Source organism: Gymnogyps californianus, chromosome 2, assembly GCF_018139145.2.
Source record: "Gymnogyps californianus isolate 813 chromosome 2, ASM1813914v2, whole genome shotgun sequence".
Lineage (NCBI taxonomy): Eukaryota > Metazoa > Chordata > Aves > Accipitriformes > Cathartidae > Gymnogyps > Gymnogyps californianus.
Window position 1 is genome coordinate 23,817,637 of NC_059472.1, and position 19,234 is coordinate 23,836,870.

General features: G+C 35.5%; 1 protein-coding gene across 1 annotated transcript in view; it reads right to left on the reverse strand.

Moving 5' to 3' along the window:
- VPS13B (vacuolar protein sorting 13 homolog B) overlaps positions 1-19,234 on the reverse strand; it is a 484,683-nt gene that overhangs the window by 241,674 nt on the left and 223,775 nt on the right. Inside the window, exons 21-22 of the mRNA XM_050892705.1 lie at positions 13,010-13,157; positions 850-977 (exon numbers count right to left, since the gene is read on the reverse strand). Of these exons, the coding sequence (XP_050748662.1) occupies positions 850-977; positions 13,010-13,157 (276 nt within the window). The remainder of the gene's footprint in view (positions 1-849; positions 978-13,009; positions 13,158-19,234) is intronic.

Consider the following 19,234-nt stretch of genomic DNA (forward strand, 5'->3'; position numbering starts at 1 on the left):
GAAGAAGGAACATGCATTCATGTTTGTATTTTTATTTATTTTATTTTAACACAAAACCAGTTTTGCTACTATATGCTGGCGTACCATAAAATACCAATCTCATAGAATATACTGTTCAAAAGGCAGAGATTATAATAACTCTAAATTAGGGTAATTTCTAAGCAAGCACTTGATACATACTTGGAAGAACAGGGTCCTAATTGTAGCATTTCTAAGCCATCTAGTATTTGATCACGCAGTCTTAACACTGGACTTGTAACATGGCTTTTTTTGTGTATAGCATGCATACATACTGCTACATGAAAACTCTGCTTTTATTGATCAGTGATCACAATCTAGAGCAGTCTAGGATGAAATGGTTTAATCCGAGTGGTCATCTGCTTGTCCTTTATGAAAAGGTAGACAAGTAAGCAGCTGAGCCATCACCGTATAACATCATACTGTACCATACACCCCAAAAAAGTATTTATCATACACACCTTCCTCAAATATTTTTAGAAAGGAAGGTATTCTGCAAATCAAACTATGGATAAAAAGGTGTATAGCTATGTTTATAATACAGAAAAGTGTGACAAGCACTTTTTCTTCATATAATTTTTTTAAGGATCTTCCCCTTAGATATAAAAAAGTATTTCAAAAACTAATATTCTAAAACCAAAGCATTCTTTGCTTAATCTACCCAAAATCTATATTTTATTTTTCATTCTCTAAGACTTTGAAACTACTGAAATAAGACAATAAAACTTGGGAGCTCCTTTAAAAACCCTCCAATAAAAAGCACGAGGATGCATAAAAAGTATCATAAAGTTTGGAAAGACATAGGTTTTTTTCACTTCCTTTTCATCTTACCTGAAGTGTAAGGCACTTAACTGCATTCCACACTATTCCAATAAATTCCTTCATTCTTTCTTCAGGACTTCTGCAGCTTTCAGATGAGTTCAGCATGGTTTTCACAGGAAGTGACAAAGGACGAGATTCTAATACAAACAACAAAACTCAGTTACACAAAGAATATATAATTAATATACTTACTGGTAGCAAAGAAAAAGATTACTTTAAATTTTAAAAGATATTTTCTCTCACTACGTATCTCACTATGGACGTAATAATAGTGTGTCTATTACTAGTTTTAAACTTGGCAATACAACTGTATCAGTTAAGCCTGGTAAGAAATGCAATGAAATGAAATGCTTAAACTTTTTTAATGTAAACTGCTAAGAAAATATTATGAAGAATGCTTGACCTAAGCAAATTAAGACAGTTTTCAAAGTGTGATAACCTATTTGGCGATGGAATCGCAGTCCAAGAGGTTTTCACATATATTGCTGCTGGTGTAATCTAAAAATGGTTTTAGTTTTCTAAACTCGTTGTAAGAAATGAAAGACAGCCCATATTAAATTACAGCCTTTGATTTGTTTTCTTTAAAAAATTCACTTAAAAACTTGAGTACGCTTCCAAAAATAGGCATAAAAATTAAACCATTTTCTTACTTTGTCAAGCTTAAAGGTATTGAAGTATGAAATATTTCAGCAAAAGTCGATGTTTTCTAGTAAAAAGAGAAATTTCCTTAAATTCTTAGTTATTTAATAACAAGAATATGAAAACATTTTAGATAACAGAAGCATTTAATTGAATATGAGCGTAGTAGAACTTCAAAACAGGACTAGTGAGGAGATCAAGTAGTAACTACAAATTCATTAAAGACTGTATGAGTGGTACATAGTTCCTCCTGTCATCTCTTACAGAATATCCTCCTCCTTATGTTTTGGGATACCCACCAAATTATTGTCAGCTTCTTTAACATTTCCAGTTTTGGCCTACATGTTGTTCAGCTGACAAAACTGCAGGAATAAATTATGAAGTCTTCATGACTTCATTTTAAACTAAATTGAAATCAGCACAAGTGTGACAATTTATGTCTCCCAATTACACAGCTAGGAGAAATCTGTGGCATACAAACTACAGACAAATTCTTAAAACAAAATTATGCTATCAACTGAACTCAGGTGAGCAAAAGTATATGCCCCTTGATATGCATCACTAGGTCTTCAGTCAGTTTTGATCATGCAAGGAAACATGCAAAGATTTAAAAATGAAACATCTGAGAGGTGAATTTCTGCCAAGAGCGTGCAATGTTAATGCCACTTGAGGAATTAATTTGTGACATTTTTCCCATCAAGGCTAGAAAAGATCGGAGTTGATTAATATTCTAGACAAATTCCTTCAACACATAGTATTTTTAATGATTTGAAAAGAAAGAGAAGCATTAACTTTATTAAACTGATGGGGAATCAAAAGATTCAAAAAGAGAAGTGGTCAAAAGAGTGAAAGAGAATTTTTATGGCTGCAGTATAATTAGTCCTCTCAGATATTCCTGGCTCCAATTATGGATCTATTAGAATGATAAAGAATGAAAATCGGATCATGAGAATGTAAAAAGCGTGACATTTCAGGATTGTTTGTTGTCAGCTGTGCTGGAGAGACAAACAAGTAAATTGTTCATATGGAGAAGCAGCGTGGAGTAGCTATTTCATAATATTTTCTCATGTGGACACTTTTATGCTATGCAGTGAGTATTCCATCCACATTATGAATGGATTAAGCTAAAACAAAGACATTCAGTGAGGAATAGCTGTTCTGCTTTAACTTCTTACCCTACCTCAGTTCACACCACCTTCTCTGTGTAGTCAGGCCCTACACTACACATATTACAAGGTAAGAATTAGAACAGCTTGATTATCAAGAAATTTTAAACAAAAGAGTTACTGGAGTGTAGAACTCCAGAAGACAAGTGTGGGTAAGGCTGAGAACAGTATAGAAAGTCACTGTGAGACTCTGGAAATCTCATAAGCAGGAATGCTTCAGGTCAGGATGAACAGATAAATAGAACGTAAAACTATATATTCTACAGCCCAGTCAGCAGGGAATATCAACATCCTACATCACTGAACAAGTGCATTCCTCATGAGTGGGATCTAAAGCTAGGTTTTGTTCCAGTCTGCCATGTTTTGTTGCCTGGGAAACACACACTCTGCTAATTCTCTCTCAATTAGGGGAATCAACTTTCTAATGCCAGAAACAACTACCTGTGACTTAAAAATAAAATTAGCTGGCCGAAGCACCACTTGTTTCTCTCCATATATGTGCAATTCAAACCTGCAAAGCTGATTGAAATTCCAGGAATATCCATGATAGACAACAGCTTCACTGTAATACCCCATACTCAACCAAAAAAACAAAAAAAAAGAAAGCCTCGAAACCCAACAAACAGATAAGGAACCATTCAACCAGAAATTATGGAATATAGAGAAGTAATAAGAGGTATTTCAGAGTGGAAAGAAGAAACAAGCACAAAACGAACTCCTGAAGAGAAAAGAAGAAAGAAGTCCTCTGTTCATTTTTTTCCTGTACTGCCAAGTCCCAGAGTTTTGTCTGAAGGGATGCTGGGACAGAACAAGATCTTAATTCCCCATCAGGCAAGGTCGTCAGTAGATGACAGTTGCTAAGAGACTGTAGTAGGCTGGTGTGGCTATCGTGTGTGTTTGGCTAGTCCTCTATAGTAGACATGTAGACTGGATCAGCTCCATCTGTCTCAGTATGAAGGTTAATCTCCTAAAATAATTATGCTACTCGGCTACTACTGAACTGAAAACCTAGGAACGTTTCCTGGCACTGTAATCAGTTTAGTGTTGAAGCCAGGAGCCAGTCAGCAATAGCTAGATAGAAAATACGATTTGTATGAAACACAAACTGATGAAGAAAAAAAAAGGGAGGGGGGGTTGCTTCAGGTTGTACAAGTCAAATTTTTAAGAAAACCAGTGTACAGGAACATAAAATGTTCCTACTCTCATCTTCTAGTCCCCTATTGTGTAATTGGTATTTTTGTGAAAATATACACCACAACTATTTCAATCAACTATCAATCACTCAGAGGCTGCCACAGTCACTATCAATTTCAGAACACACACTGGTAATGAACAGACTTTTTAAAAAGGACTGATCAGATCAATCAGGACTGAGCTACCAGAAGCAGCAGTTTTCATAATTCATTTCACAATTTATGGTTAAAGTATAGAGGGAGTTCCAAGTGGCAATCCTGCAAAATCATAAAGGTACTTTCTTTGTAGGAGACGCCACTAAGCAAGACTTATAGGTGTAAATTCTAGATACAGATGTCTTTCTTATATAGACATAGGCCTCCTTCTTTGTGTTTTTTAGCCTACTGGGAACTGGTTGCTTTAGAAGTCTGATCCATAAAATACTTAAAAGTTTTAAAAATAAAAAGATCTTTGGAGAAAATGGTGCTATTCTGTGCTACTAATATTCAGTGACCTAAGGAACACAAAAGGGAAAATAAAACTTCTGAAGTGAGAAGATTTGGTGCAAATGGACATTTCCTCAAATAAAGTGGGAAAGACCACAGATCAGAGATTTTCCACTACTCGGTTGAGGGCTACTGATAATCTGTACTCACCACTGGCCTCATGCTTTCAGTTCCTCCTCTCTCCTTACAGCTAGCAATTGAACTAAAGGGAGGTAAAATACAATGCTAATACCTTATTCCTAATTTGTATGTGGTACAGATCTATCGTGTCTCATCCCTCCGGCACAAGACGACTCATTTCTCCTGGCCCACTGTGTGCCTCAGATACCTCACGCATTAAGAGGGCAGCAGCTTCTTTCTGGTTGGAAAAGGTTATCCTGCTGCAGGCAAACCCGTACTTTCAGTGATCCCCAAAAGCTCAGAGAGCTCCTACTGAAAGACAAGGTTCATAGACAGACACTCATGCAGCAGCCTGCAGTAGGATAGTCTCTCCACCATCCCATCGTATGACCATACTCAAAATGCGTCTGTCATATGACCTCAACAAGCTGGGCAAACCTTCCTTCCCACATCACATCACCTGTCATATAGCTTCTCACACATCAGAACTGAGTTAAGCTGAGAAAAATCCTATTGCAAACTAATCATAGTTACTAAGAGGCCATGACAGCAAAACACATGAACATTAATAGTATTTAAAAGAAGAAAGAAATCAAAGGAAAGCATACTGTTACTACATGGCTCTTTCTGGAAAGATTTTTCCTCTGCTAAAATTAGAAGTAGTCTCCATAGTGTCAAAGAACTCATTGAGATTTCTTAATATCTATTCACATTTTCATGCATTAAATATGGCGTTTTATCAGAAATAAAAACAAAAATACCAAGGTGTTTGTGACTAATGCAAGCCATTAAGGAACTGATCAAGGGGTCTAACGGATTAGAAATGAGATTAAAATGCAGTGGAGGAGAAAATTCTAACTTCAAACAACTCTGAAAAAATCTAAATGGCCTACAGATTTTTTTGGCAGAAGATTAATTGGTTTCTTCATACGTAAAACAAAACAAAAACTACACCACCACCACCCCCCCAAAAAAACCCCAAACCCCAACAAACAACCCACCACCTACTTAAAACTTACTTGCTCTTTTCTGTAAGCCAGCAGTTTTTGGTTTCTACACATAAGAGGAATATCTTGTTAAAAATACTTCCTATCTTAATGTACTATTTTTTCCCACAAATCAATTTAAAAATAAAAAGCTAATCTAAGTAGCAGGCTCATTGAAACCATTAGGTGAAGCTCAAAGCTGTATTTACCAGTATTTTCTGAACCATCAACATCCATCAGAAGTATTTCAGAAATATTCACATTTTATTTTTGCAGTATCATAAGAGAAGTTATTCCCTATACCCCCATTCCTGGATGACTGATACTTGAATTATTCATGTAATTGAGATTTTTTTCCTAAGGATAGACTATGATGATCTGTAGGTAAAAAAGCTTGCACTCTTCATCAGGATGCTTGAGAATAAAAGCAGTACTTAACTAACTTAAATAACAGCAGGAAGTCCTTTTAAGCTTATAAAAATATGCAATATATTTGCCCACATACTGAATAGTCTTTGCATAAATAATTTCTTTACTGAGCTTTGAGCATTTTTGCCTTCTACTTTATTAGCAGTGCAGATAATACATTACTTTTATCAATCAAGATGATAATTGAGCCACACAGTCCCTAAAAACTAGCCAGAGCAAGTCCTTTATACCCAGGGAAACAGCAGCAGAGAGGTGTAGTGACTAAATTAGAATGGTCATTCAATGAGTTAGCAGCAGAATAAGTGTTAAAATACAGAGGCTTTTGACTTTTTACCCAACATGCCTTTTTCTAGAGTAAACATCTGTCAGTAAACAAAGACAAATGTGATACTAACATTGTTGTGCAAGCAGAAAGGATCTTTCTGTGTGAAAGTGGGGGTGGGCCAGGGAATGGCCATGGTCAGCATTTTCTCCCACCAAATTCTTAACGATTGCTGCACTATTTCTGGTAAAAAATACCTATTTAATTCTGGGAACAAAAATAAAAAAGAACTGACAATTTCATACAAATCAATAACAGCCGTTCACAGGCAAAACTGAGCTACTATATTAGTAATTACAAAAATGTGTCATATGTGTGTTCATATCTAAAGTCTATGCCTGAATTTATCTTAGTATCGCTTACCATTCCAAATAAATTTTACATTATGACGTAAGAATTTCAGCCTTCGGATTTGCAAGAACTTTTCTGGTAAATGCAGGAGGAATTCTGCCTAGTTTTCTGCCTTTTTAAAAATACACTGGAAGTTCCTTATTTTTAGATTATATTTAAAAGACTAAACACCCATTCTTTCTCTCTCAACTTTGAATTTCTCCATAGAGAAAGCATGTTTGATATACTACATTGGCTTTGTGGTACTAATGTTTTTGAAATCCACACACTGAACTGAAGAAATCATGCCACTATAACACAAAAGTCAAACACTTTACTAGCTATGAAAACTCACAATAATTAATTTTCAATACAGGTATGTGACTGTCCATTCATTTAAAAGTTACTGTAAATCATCTGTGCCTGGAGACCTTCCTTTTAAATAATCCTTCCAAGAACTAAACCCCATGTATAAAAATATAAAAATCCTAGTATTTTCAGGCACCCTAGGTAAATGTGCATCAGATTTAAATTCCTATATTTTACTTTGCCTATTTACTATCTGTTTAATTTCATTCATCTTCCCAAATAAATCATCGGTCATACATTTCATAGCAGGCATGAATAAACGATAATCATTCAGTTCATTGAGCAGAAATAGTGACCTACTAATTGAAATACTTCAAATAATCCATTGATTTCTCACCAGCCAGACTTCTCTCACATTTGCCAGTTTTTTGCATTCCAACAGCTCATTTTAGCAGGAATCTAGTTCAGCATTCTAGTTGTACTTTAGGAAAACAAACAAACAAAAAATCTAACTGCATCCAGTTTTGCGAAGTACAGGTCATACTCTGCCACACTGTACTCAATAGAAAGTTCATTAACTTAAAATGAAACTTCAAATAAAAACAGTAACACAGCATCAGTTGGTTTAAATAAAATAGAGACATGTCTACATTTAAAGCTCCCTCTCTTCTCCACTTTTATGGAGAAGTATTTAATAGTGGTTCAGAAATATTTCATGTGTATACTTTGAAGGAATTTTAAGAATTACTTGAGTAAAGCTTTCAAAATCGAATTACTAACACTTCCCATAACAACCAAGAAGTTCCAGTTATAGTAAGTATCTAATGACCAACTTATAAGTGTGTTGTTATATCTACACTATCAAATGTTAGAAAGTGATTGAAAGGAAAGGTGGGGATCTTTCTTTGCCTGGTTTCCTATAGAAAGAAGGCTTATGCAATCCTGTACTCCATGCATATGCATACAACTCATTTGCTTGTCCTCTAATTCCTTTTGCATTTGCTCGTCAATATAAATCAATTTTGACAGGATAAATATCTCAGAGATACTATGTTTCTACAAGCTCTGGGAAAATAAGCAGGGTAAAGAAGGCAGAAATTGGCAACAGGAGCTCTGTCCTTATTAGAAATCAGACAATTTATACAGGACAGAGAATATAAAGGCCATCTAAGACAGAGTTTTGAACTTTCTTGTTGTGACACCATCCTTCATCTGCTTGAAATACAAATGAATAGTAGACTCGATGTAACTTAGCACTTATGAAACTTTAAAACTCTTTAATTATTTCTCTGTAAGAACAATAGTTCCACAGAACAAAATACCAATGTTTCAGAAGCACAAGTAAGAGATTTTTCCAAACTGGAATGATTTCATGTCCTATCTTTTCTCTCCATATGCACACACTCTTACATACCACATATACACTTCCTGCAGAATGAAACAATGCTGGAATCTCTTCTCAGCTTTGAACTTGGGACTGATACTCCATGGTAATACTGAAATTGTAGTGGAATTAAATGACCAGTGCGCTCTCTGACCTGTGGACCTGATCACCCTGGCCTATGGAAAAAAGCTGTCCAAAACCCACCACTTTTTAGTTCTCTTTTGCAAATGCCCTTGCAATCTGTGCACCAGACAACAAAATGGAGCCATCTCTGGTCACAGGCACTAGACCTAGTGATGAAAACCACTTGCCCGCTGTCATATGCCCTGATGTACACTCACGACATGGCTGAAATGCAGTCACCCCCTGTATCATGACCAAATACCTGGCTGTTGCATAACAGGGATCAGCAACATTTTATGTGAAAAGTGTACTTTCACTTATGGGACAGGGCATTTAGTTTTTAGGTGGCTTTGTAAGAGGCTATGGGGCCTACTCCAGCTGAAAGGTTTGTGACTTCTTAGATGATACATTAAATTCCACTTACCTACCTATCCTGTGGCTATAAGAAAAGTCAACTTTCAGGATTCTGAGTGAGAAAAAAAAATTAATAACCTATTCAGCCTCTCTAAAGTAGCTTCTTTCATTAAAAGCATTCCTCATACTAAAGGGCATGTGTGAGGCTACTTTCTACAGTTACTGAAAAATTAGATGCCATAGTCACTGGGTTACACCTCACAAGACAGTATCAAATTTGTGTCTGGGATATCATGGTTACTTCCAAGCACTGCTAAGTGTTGGATGTCATGGTAGATGTTGGTGAAATTAAATTTCAGTGTAATGGCTACAAAAAGACCTCAATAGGAGGCAGTAAAAAACCCCCAAACCCCCAATTTCATCTTAAAGCATGGAAAATGTTATTATATTTTTCAAAGTGAAAATAATTATAATCATTTAATAACTTAATATGAATGAAATCTACAAGTTATTTTAGTAATGAATGAACACCCATCTTGAATATGTGAAAACAGACACTTTGGCTTTAATCATTACTCAATAGCGTGCACAGGACAGCTTTCAAAGACTGCCCTATCCATCTACTTCAACACATCATATCTTCCTGTATAGGTATGCTACATATGCTATATATATATTACATATTTATACACACATATAGAAATCATTTTGCCACTATCTAGACATAAGAGCTATACTTCTATGTATAGCTACAGGTCTGCAAATCACTTTTCACTGAACTAGCAGGGAACTGCTGAATTACTGATAATGGGAGAAGAAGTGGGTGGATGGAGGAACTGAGGTAAATACTTACTACTTTTTTAAAAATATTCCTTCTTTATCACCTTGTTTGTTCACAGCCACATCATAAAAAATTTAAACCATATATTCTATTTTTACTCTGTTCTGGAAGCCTCTGTGGTTAAGGAGATTTGTAAATAACCACAATTTGAGACTTAAGAACTGAAACCTTGGATTTTCACAGACAGATACCATATAAAGAGTAGGTTTGCTCTTTTCCCATGCTTCATTTTTGGCAAAGTCTCAGCAGCCATTAACTAATAAACTGAACTCAAGATCAATGTTTTAAATCATTTTACAGCTGTGATTACAAACTGCTTTCATTTAATACATAGAGTTGGTTTCTAGCAGTTCTCAAGGGAGTGACTGCTGAGATCATGCTGGACTTGGAAAGGATAAATTCAAATCACTACCTGAATAGCATGATTTTAAGATACAATCTCTTTCAATCTGCAAAGACTATGCATATGTGCTTGCTATCAATGTAGGAATCTCAGTTTCATCAATGCAGGAATCTCAGTTTTCTGACAACTTAAGGCATCTGTAGCTAGAGCGTTGATGATAAAGAAATACGAGGCTTACAAAGATTGTTGCCCCTTTTACCTAGAATGTTTTTGTAGCATAGGTAGCATTATACATCCTAGACCTATAATCAGTGTGGTATTCCTGGTTTAAAAAGGCGAGACAAATACTGAAAGAAAACTCAGGCAGAAAGTAGGTGAAATTAAAAGAAAGGAAGTAAAGTGAAAAATTGTGGGAGCAAGGGACCCAGAAAATTAGAAAGAATAAGAATCACAGGCACTCTATTTTTAGTTTAATAACTAGGCACTCATTCACCATATTCCAGCACATTTATACACCTGTAAAGAAATGAACTGTGAAAGAAAGGATCCACTGAAACTTCTCTGAGAATGAGATCTCACCTATCACACTTCCATCCATCCAACCTTTTCTAGCCACTGTAACTGGTGGCTTTGTAATCAAAGCAGAGACTTTTTTTTGTGACACAACATAGCTGTTAGTTTTTACTGTCCCCTGAATCTTCCAGTGCAAAGCCAATTCTGACAAACAGGGCACAAGACGAACTCTACAGGAAAAGCTTCTAACATTGCATGAAGTTTCAGGAGGCTATACAGAGAGCAAGCCTGCATGGCACTGCGGTGTGACATGGCTCTCCTCTCTTTCTTTAATTAAGGGAAATCTGTGTGGTCTACTGAAGCAGACAGATATCATCCCTTTAAATAATTTCATTAGTATACACGGCTCTTGCTCTTTGGCATTCATTTTGTATTTTTATTCCTCATTTTTGCACGTAAATCTCAAATACTTCAGGTATATTACACCTGGCATTTTATCTCCAGAGTATAACAAATAGGTAGACATTTTAAAACACAGGCTAGCCTTCAAACCAGCAGTGTCAAGCACACTACATCTTAAAAACAAACAAAATAGACCCTCTGCTATATGTATGTAGCTTCACTTAAAAAAAAAATAGTAATTTTTCAACAAATTTAACACTTGAGAATTAATGAAACCAAATTTAGTAATCTCTTATTTAAAAGACTGCTTCTAATTAAAAAAAAGAAAATGCTTAGTCAATGTTATCTCTTGAGAGAATTAGTACTATTACCTTTCATTTATTAGTATCAAACTCTATGCCACAAAATTGTTTTATAGAGAAGCCAAATGTCTGCTTAATGACAAAGAAACCCAACATTTAGGCTAAACTTATTTGATAAACTGAATGAGTAAAGTAAGAGGTAGCTAACATAAATGAAACCTAAACCTGAACTTTTCATTTTTGCAGCAACGTGTGTTGTACTAAGTAATTGAAAACACATCTTGATATTGACTTCAAATTAAAAAGTGGAAGAACTTTAGATGCACAGAAATCCTTCTTTTGCTTTTAGGATGTTATTTATAATTTATCATTTTGATTTATCATTTTGTTTTATCATTTCTGCACTCACACACACAAAACCCAAAACAAAAGCAAAACTGACATTCGTGGCATTTCTAGATTTTGAACAATAACATTTTCTTTTAGTAGACTATTCTGGTGTGATCATTACTGCAGAAAAGATAATACCCAAGGTGAAGAATAACAAAGGCTGAAGATCAAAACTGGCTACCAAGCTGAGCACGTACCAGATTGGCACACTAATTTTCAAAACCCAAGTACAAAGCTACTTCTGCAAACTACATGCATACTTCTATAAACTGCTAATTAACACAAACTCATCTAGCATCTGTTCATGCAAATAGCTGGTTTTGAATGTCAAATATTCAAAATTACAAAAGTTTCTCTAGTGACTTACACCTTTGTGCTTTGTTGACAGGCACAGGTAGAATTAACCTCAAGAAGAAACAAATCATATCATTTATGATGTTGGTATAGCAGAACAGATGATAAATACAGTTAAAAGAAGAATATACTTAGTATTGTCATTTCATTACAGGCAAAACCAAAGGAAATTCATAAATGAATGGTAAAAAAAAAAGGATAAATGGTAAAAATAAAGGGTAGTCATAAATGAAATAGAAAGACGTCCTGGAAATGAATCTATTATTTTACTACCAATGATAACATGGCAACCCACATAATATTCAGCAAACAGAGTTTTTGGTTTCAGTCCTTTTTAATCTCAAAATAACAATTAACTCTACCACTATCAGACAAGATTGTAATCTCAGTTTCACCAGACAACATCTTGAAGTATTTCATGATTATCTGGAAATAAACATCAATGCAAAGGAAAAGATGATTTGTTCAGTGTATTTCAGAAGGATTACTAAAAGTCTCAGCTGGATAGTCACTTTTTTTGGATGATCTCCTACTTTACTACTTACAGACAGTACTACATGAATAAATAGCCTAGAAAATCCCAGAAAACCATATCATCTTGATTAGTGACAACAAAGTTTAACTTTAGTACTCTTAAGTGGCCAGAAAATATTCCTAAATTTAATAATTTCTTGAACTCCAGAAACAGAAGTGCCAACAAATGCATTTCTATAGGAGAGTGATTTTGAAAACAGTCAATTTCAACTGTTTATGCACAAATCTTGACTTCCATACATGCTAGACTTTAAGCAATGTGAATGGACTGACTGAAATCAAAGAGATTAATCACAGTGTAAAAAGTGTGATAAAACTATGGACTAAAATATTAAATATTAAGGCAAATAGCAGATATGCTATTGAAAGCACATCTCCTTTATCTCGTTTTAGAAAATGTGTTACATGAAACTATCAGGGCCCCAAAGATAGTACCTAAATGAAAATGAGAAGAAAATTAAAAATGTATTTCAAAATTGCAAGTTTGATTACTTTTAATTTAAAAAGTTGTACTTTTCTGGGAGAACATTTATTTGAAACTGAAAGTTGTTGCACAGTATTTGCACAGTTGATGCTGTTCAATTGTGGACGCATGTTATTGAGGGAGGTTGCAAAGGCAGAACGGCTAGTTTCAATTAAGTAATCATACCTGTTACTGTTTTTGTTTTGACAGGACTGCTGGCATACTCAGAGGCTTGATTTGATTGCTGCCTTGCCAAAGGTGCACTTCCAACTGATGCTTCATCCTCTTTTTTTCGAGTTACTGACACACCAAGTGGAACAGTTCCTACAGACTGCTAGAAAAAGAAGTGCCTTGTGAACCACTCAAAAACAGAAAACATTACTATTCAATTATGACATTGTCATGAGAAGCATGTCTTAAACTACATACTTTGAAATGTAAAGAAGACAACTTGAAACAATGATTGGAGCACATATATTTTGAAAACAAATTATGAAACACTACATTTCAGACTTGCATTTGTAATTCTTTATTTTACTCCTGTTAATCTGAAGTTCTACGATAACAAAAAAGTGAAATATAATTTATTAACTTAAAATACCATGCTTGTAAGCCAATCAAAATGCACCTGAATAAACCTGGATAATCACCAAAGCAAAATAATTATCTAAATGTTTAATGGAAACTGGAAAATTTTAGCCAGATATGAAGATCCCAAAGTTTTGCAAAGAAATTTATCAACCTCCATTAAACTTCAAAAAGAAAAGATACATTGTTATTTATACATTATTATATTTGTTCCTCACATTTTAAATATAAAATTAAATTCTGACCACTACTGATTTTGAATTGTTTTTTCTTTCAAGCATATCAATAAATGAAAAACTGCTCAAAATATGACACTTAAACAAAACTGAAGGCATTAAAATATAGTTTGAAGGACTGCATCCTTATTTTAAGATTAGAAAAGACTGACATGTATTAATCCACATGGGTTCTGGAACTGGAGGTCCACAGATGAATACAGTCTATTGGCTTTGTTGTTACTTTTTTTATTAATGCGAGCTAAAAAAGACAAAATCATTAAAAAAGTTGGATCCTCAATTTTGCTGTACAGTTGGCTGTAACATTTTGCTGTAGCGTTAGCTGCTACATAAATTGTAGATGCATCCCAGTTGACAAAAGCAGAATACTTCTACCGTTGATTTTCCAGAGGGTTATCATTTAAAGATGACAAAAGTTTCTTTCTAAAGATCAGACATTAGGATTACATGCATCTTAATCAATTTTTGTGTAATTTAATTTTGTTGGTATTGGAGCGAAAATGTAATCCATATAGCTGGGTAATGAGAAACCTCACACGTTGCATTAGGAATCTCTGTGGGAAACAAATTCGTGTGAGGCGGGCAATGTGCTTGTAAATTTTCTCCAATAGAAAACAGATCACTGAATCAAGCAGTGTGCAACACGTGCACACATACAAAACCCCAAAACAAACAGAAAAATCATTTAATTGAAGGAGGATGACTTCCAAACGCCTTCACCATTTTCCACTATAAAAGTAAATTAAAATAAGAAAGACAATCAACTATTTAATCCTACTCCAGTGAAAACAATCAACTTATATATATCAGTGGTATGCAAAGTTAATAGGAAAATACTGATGTCAATGACAAACAGAACTCTCATCTCTCCTCCTCCCTCTGAACATACAGTCATGAGCTTTGCCTCCAAAAGCACTAAGAAGTCATTCTGGAATATAGTAACATGCCACTTTGGTGTCCTCTAGTCATAACAACAACAAAAAAACCTATCAGCTTTGAAAAGACAAGTTTTACACCACAGAAATACTTCCCACATGCATACAGAGAGAGTCTCTGAAGTTTTGTAAACTTTCATCAGACACTTTACCTCACTTATTTTCAAAATTTAGCAGTTTATCTGACACAACCTTTCATTAGGCAAAGCCATCTGCAGCTTTCCCATGACGGCAACTGTTGAGCCATGATCTGGCAATTCTGGATGTAACATTGCAAGAACATTGACTTGCCAAAGTGAAGCAAGAGTTTCTCAAGAATGAATACAGACAATACAAGACAGTACAAAAGACAACAGGATGGAAATACTGTCTGAAGAAGCAGTATCTATTTCTGAACCACTGAAGAAATGGATCAGCAATATATAACAACTTACACCACTAGTCATATAGTGAAAAACATCAAGGCTATCACAGCCAGACAAAGCTGGAAAAAATTATGACCAAATATTGAGTGTTTGAGTGCTGATCTGGACAATGAAACAGCTGTTTCATCTTTGCTCACTGAAATCAAGCCTGATGTTGCTGTTGATGACGCCCAGTACAATCTTGTCAGGTTTTTGGCAAAAGATTTCTGGTTAAAAGAATGCAGAAGATGAAAGATCAACATTGAACTAGATGGAAAAGGATCATCAAGATTTGGGTTTTAGCCACAAACTGATGAGGAAATCGTGGCTTGGGAAATAGCAGATGACAAGAGCCCCACAGCTGTACGAGAAGATGAATCTGATGGGAAAGGAGACATTGCAGGCAAGTGTTATCATAAGCATTTCATCACAAGAATCTAAAAAGCTAGCTATAAAGTAATATGTAGTAAAGTTTAACACACCTACTTGGAATGTAAGCTTTATGGTTACTAATTGGTAGTGTTATAAAGAAGATAAATAAAGAACATTTAATAAAGTTATGGAACTACTGCAACATTTATATGAGGTTGTTTTGTTGACACAAAGTCAAAATCAGATTCTGTTCTAGAATACTGACCACAGTTTTATCAGTGCAATAATGTTTTGTGGCTATTATACACTGAATACTAGATTAATAATAATTCATGGTACTCAAAACAAGATTTACTACTTTTCCAGTATAATTATTACAATTAACTTTTTAAGCAGTGGCTAAAAAACTACAGGAAAGCTATCCTTTTCCAAATTTAAATCTTATTGACACAAATAATCTAACACATTACACACCATGTTAAGTATGTGTACACAAACCACACTTACATATATGCTATTTATGCATGTAACTGGATCAACAGATACAGATTATATTTTTTATTTTACTTTATACTGTGCAGTCAACATGACTTTGGAAATGATAAAGATCTAAAGTCAGAGAAAGGCACAGAACAATAACAGCTAAAAAACAACCTGCCAAAAATACCAAGCCCCAAGTATTTCCTGATTTCTGTGGACATATGCCAACTAACTGAAGCTAAAATATCCTGTAAAGAGGGCTAGTGGAAATTTGCCCCAGGTAGAATAAATTAATATTTTATTTTACTTGGAATTTTCGGTAATTAAATATTTTATTTCTGAATTATAACTTCCCATGAGTGTGAGGCTGAAGAGGATGCAGGCAGATCTGGGAACATGAGAAATGCGTTCGAAAGAAACTTGACCAACTGAACAGACAAGTAACTTTCATTTGAGGGGTGCCTATACAGTCACCTCCCTGATAAGAAACCAAAGGCAAAAGAATATTCCAAGATAGGAACTTAAATATTATTACTAAACAAAAAAAATGAAGCACTGGCTTGTGAAACATTGAATTCAGAAGCCTCAGCCCAGACAAGGGTTGCCATCTTTGAAATGATACCAAACCCAGCTATCCTATATGGTGGATGCTGCGTGCACACAGACTGCTGTGTACATGTGGACTAGCTTGCAAGCAGGAAGAAAAATTAATGAAGTCTTTGGAATGGGGACAGATGGCAGTTCTACTCAAGACATGGTGTTTTGTGAACATCTAAGATCACTGTCATGCAATCACTATCTGCCTCAGAGAAAAATATTTACCTATGCTGCAAGACTGTCCAAGCTGTGCCAGAATGAGCTCCAACAGCAAGGAGGATCTACCTTGCCCACCTTGCAACAAGTTCTAATACCATGAAATCACAATCGCTGCTTGACTACAGAGTTACATTTCATTGTTTTGATTTCTGAGATTAATAATACAAACACACACCTAAATTGCTTCAGAGAGTTCAAACAAAACTAGGCATTAGGCCTAGTTCCCAATTAAAATTAATTAATGAAATTACATGAATTAATTTTAATTCCTAATTAAAAAGATTAGGCATGCCTAACTCCTGGGGTTCACAAAAGCACCTTCTTTCCTGGCAGATGAACTTGCTAATTCAAACAAAATTCTGTGACTGCTTCAGGTAGGAATTTCAGGTATGCTCGGAAAAGTGCTCTACTGGGATAAAAGACCAATCACTGATTAGCTATAATCCTTCCAAACTTATGTGATGAACTGATGTCAGCCAAGAACCCCCACATTTTCACCAACTGATGAAAGCATTCTATCAGTAGTTTCAAGGGACCTCTGAAAGTAGAAGATAGAAGGTTCAGGTCCCATGTAGCTTTAGTTCCTTAAGTAAGCAGTAACTTCATTCCTCCATCCTTCAGAAACTTAATTGTGTTCCTTGGGGTAAGAGGTGTGTCGTGGTTTAACCCCAGCCAGCAACTAAGCACCACGCAGCCACTTGCTCACTCCCGCCGTGGTGGGATGGGGGAGAGAATCAGAAGGGTAAGAGTCAGAAAACTCGTGGGTTGAGATACAGTTTAATAGGTAAAGCAAAAGCTGCACACAAGCAAAGCAAAACAAGGAATTCATTCACCATTTCCCATCGGCAGGCAGGTGTTCAGCCATCTCCAGGAAAGCAGGGCTCCATCATGCGTAATGGTTACTTGGGAAGACAAATGCCACAACTTTGAGTGTCCCCCCCTTCCTCCTTCTTCCCCCAGCTTTATATGCTGAGCATGACTTCATATGGTATGGAATATCCCTTTGGTCAGCTGGGGTCAGCTGTCCCGGCTGTGTCCCCTCCCAACTTCTTGTGCACCCCCAGCCTACTCGCTGGTGGGGTGGTGTGAGAAGCAGCAAAGGCCTTGACTCTGTGTGAGCACTGCTCAGCAATAACAAAAACATCCCTGTATTATCGACACTGTTTTCAGCACAAATCCAAAACATAGCCCCATACCTGCTACTATGAAGAAAATTAACTATCCCAGCCAAAACCAGCACAAGGTGACAGATCCTGATAGAGACAAACACAGTGCTTTTGGCCTGCAAGCAACATCAGAAATCAAAACCTATTATAATTTGAGAAATCTTTGCTCACCAAGAAGATAATTATGTCTACCATAGAAACATGCTTGTTTTATCAAAGCCTTTCCTGCTATTTATCAAGGTAGAAGAGAAAAACTAGAACTAAAGAAGGGCAACACAGCTCTACCCTCAACAGCCAACTTTGCTACAACATGGAAAAATCTTAAGTTTGGGTACTGAAACTTACCCTTACGTTGTGTCATTCATTCATTATCAGAAGTGTTTGGCTCTTAAAGACACAAGGATCTGCAATATTCCAAAAGTCATCCTAAGACAGATCAAATTAGAGGAATTGCTTGTTCTACATGAGTCTATCGACCAAGTCATGATGATATAATTACTTCATCTTAGGCAAACATTCCAGAGACACCTCTGGTGCAGACCTCTGAATGAAGAATTGCCCAAAGCATACCATCAAGAGTTGATAATATCCTCAGCTCACAATGAACTTTCCATAAAGCACTGAAAGAATTTTGTAACACAGTAAAATTCCTAAGATAATGGTAGAGAAAAGAGAAAATGACCAGAGAAACAAGTTGAAGGAAAAAAATGGATTAAATTGAATTGCTGATGACCATTTCTGTAATCTACCTAGCCAGCTGATGAAAAATTCTTGGTTTTGAAGTGGCATACACAATCTTCTGTGGTGTAGATGTTCATTAAAAAAAGGGAGAAATTTGGATTCTGGAATCATGTAGGTGTATTACATTCCAGTGCTTTAAAGCATGATGAATTTGGAAGAGGTGCAATGTATTTTCCTTAGTTGTTCCTGTATACCACTAAGGATGTTCTCGCTGTGCTGCTGGTTTTAGATCTACTCCGTTACTGGAATACTCATTAAATTAGGTAGCAACACACACACGTGTACAGAACAGCCAAAGAAAATGACAGAAATATGCAGCCATACACATTTATATTATACATCTACATATATGTGTAGGTAGACATTTTCGATAGTTTAGTCTTCACTAAAATTAGTCATTTTATCTCACAGAAATAAGTAATGTAAGAAGAGTATTGACAAGCCATGAAGGCTTTACAGTAATGTGCATTTGAGAAAAAAAAAAAGATTACATGCACTCATTTATATATTCACTCCAAAAAGTATCACATACCTGACTGTCTCATATCAAAGTATAGCTAAGGCTTTTTTACCAAGGAAAACAAACTCTTCAAATATTTTTCTGTGCAAAGCTAAGTATGGGCTTTTATAAGAGAGTAAATATATGAAAAACACCACTGGTTTACAAAAATAA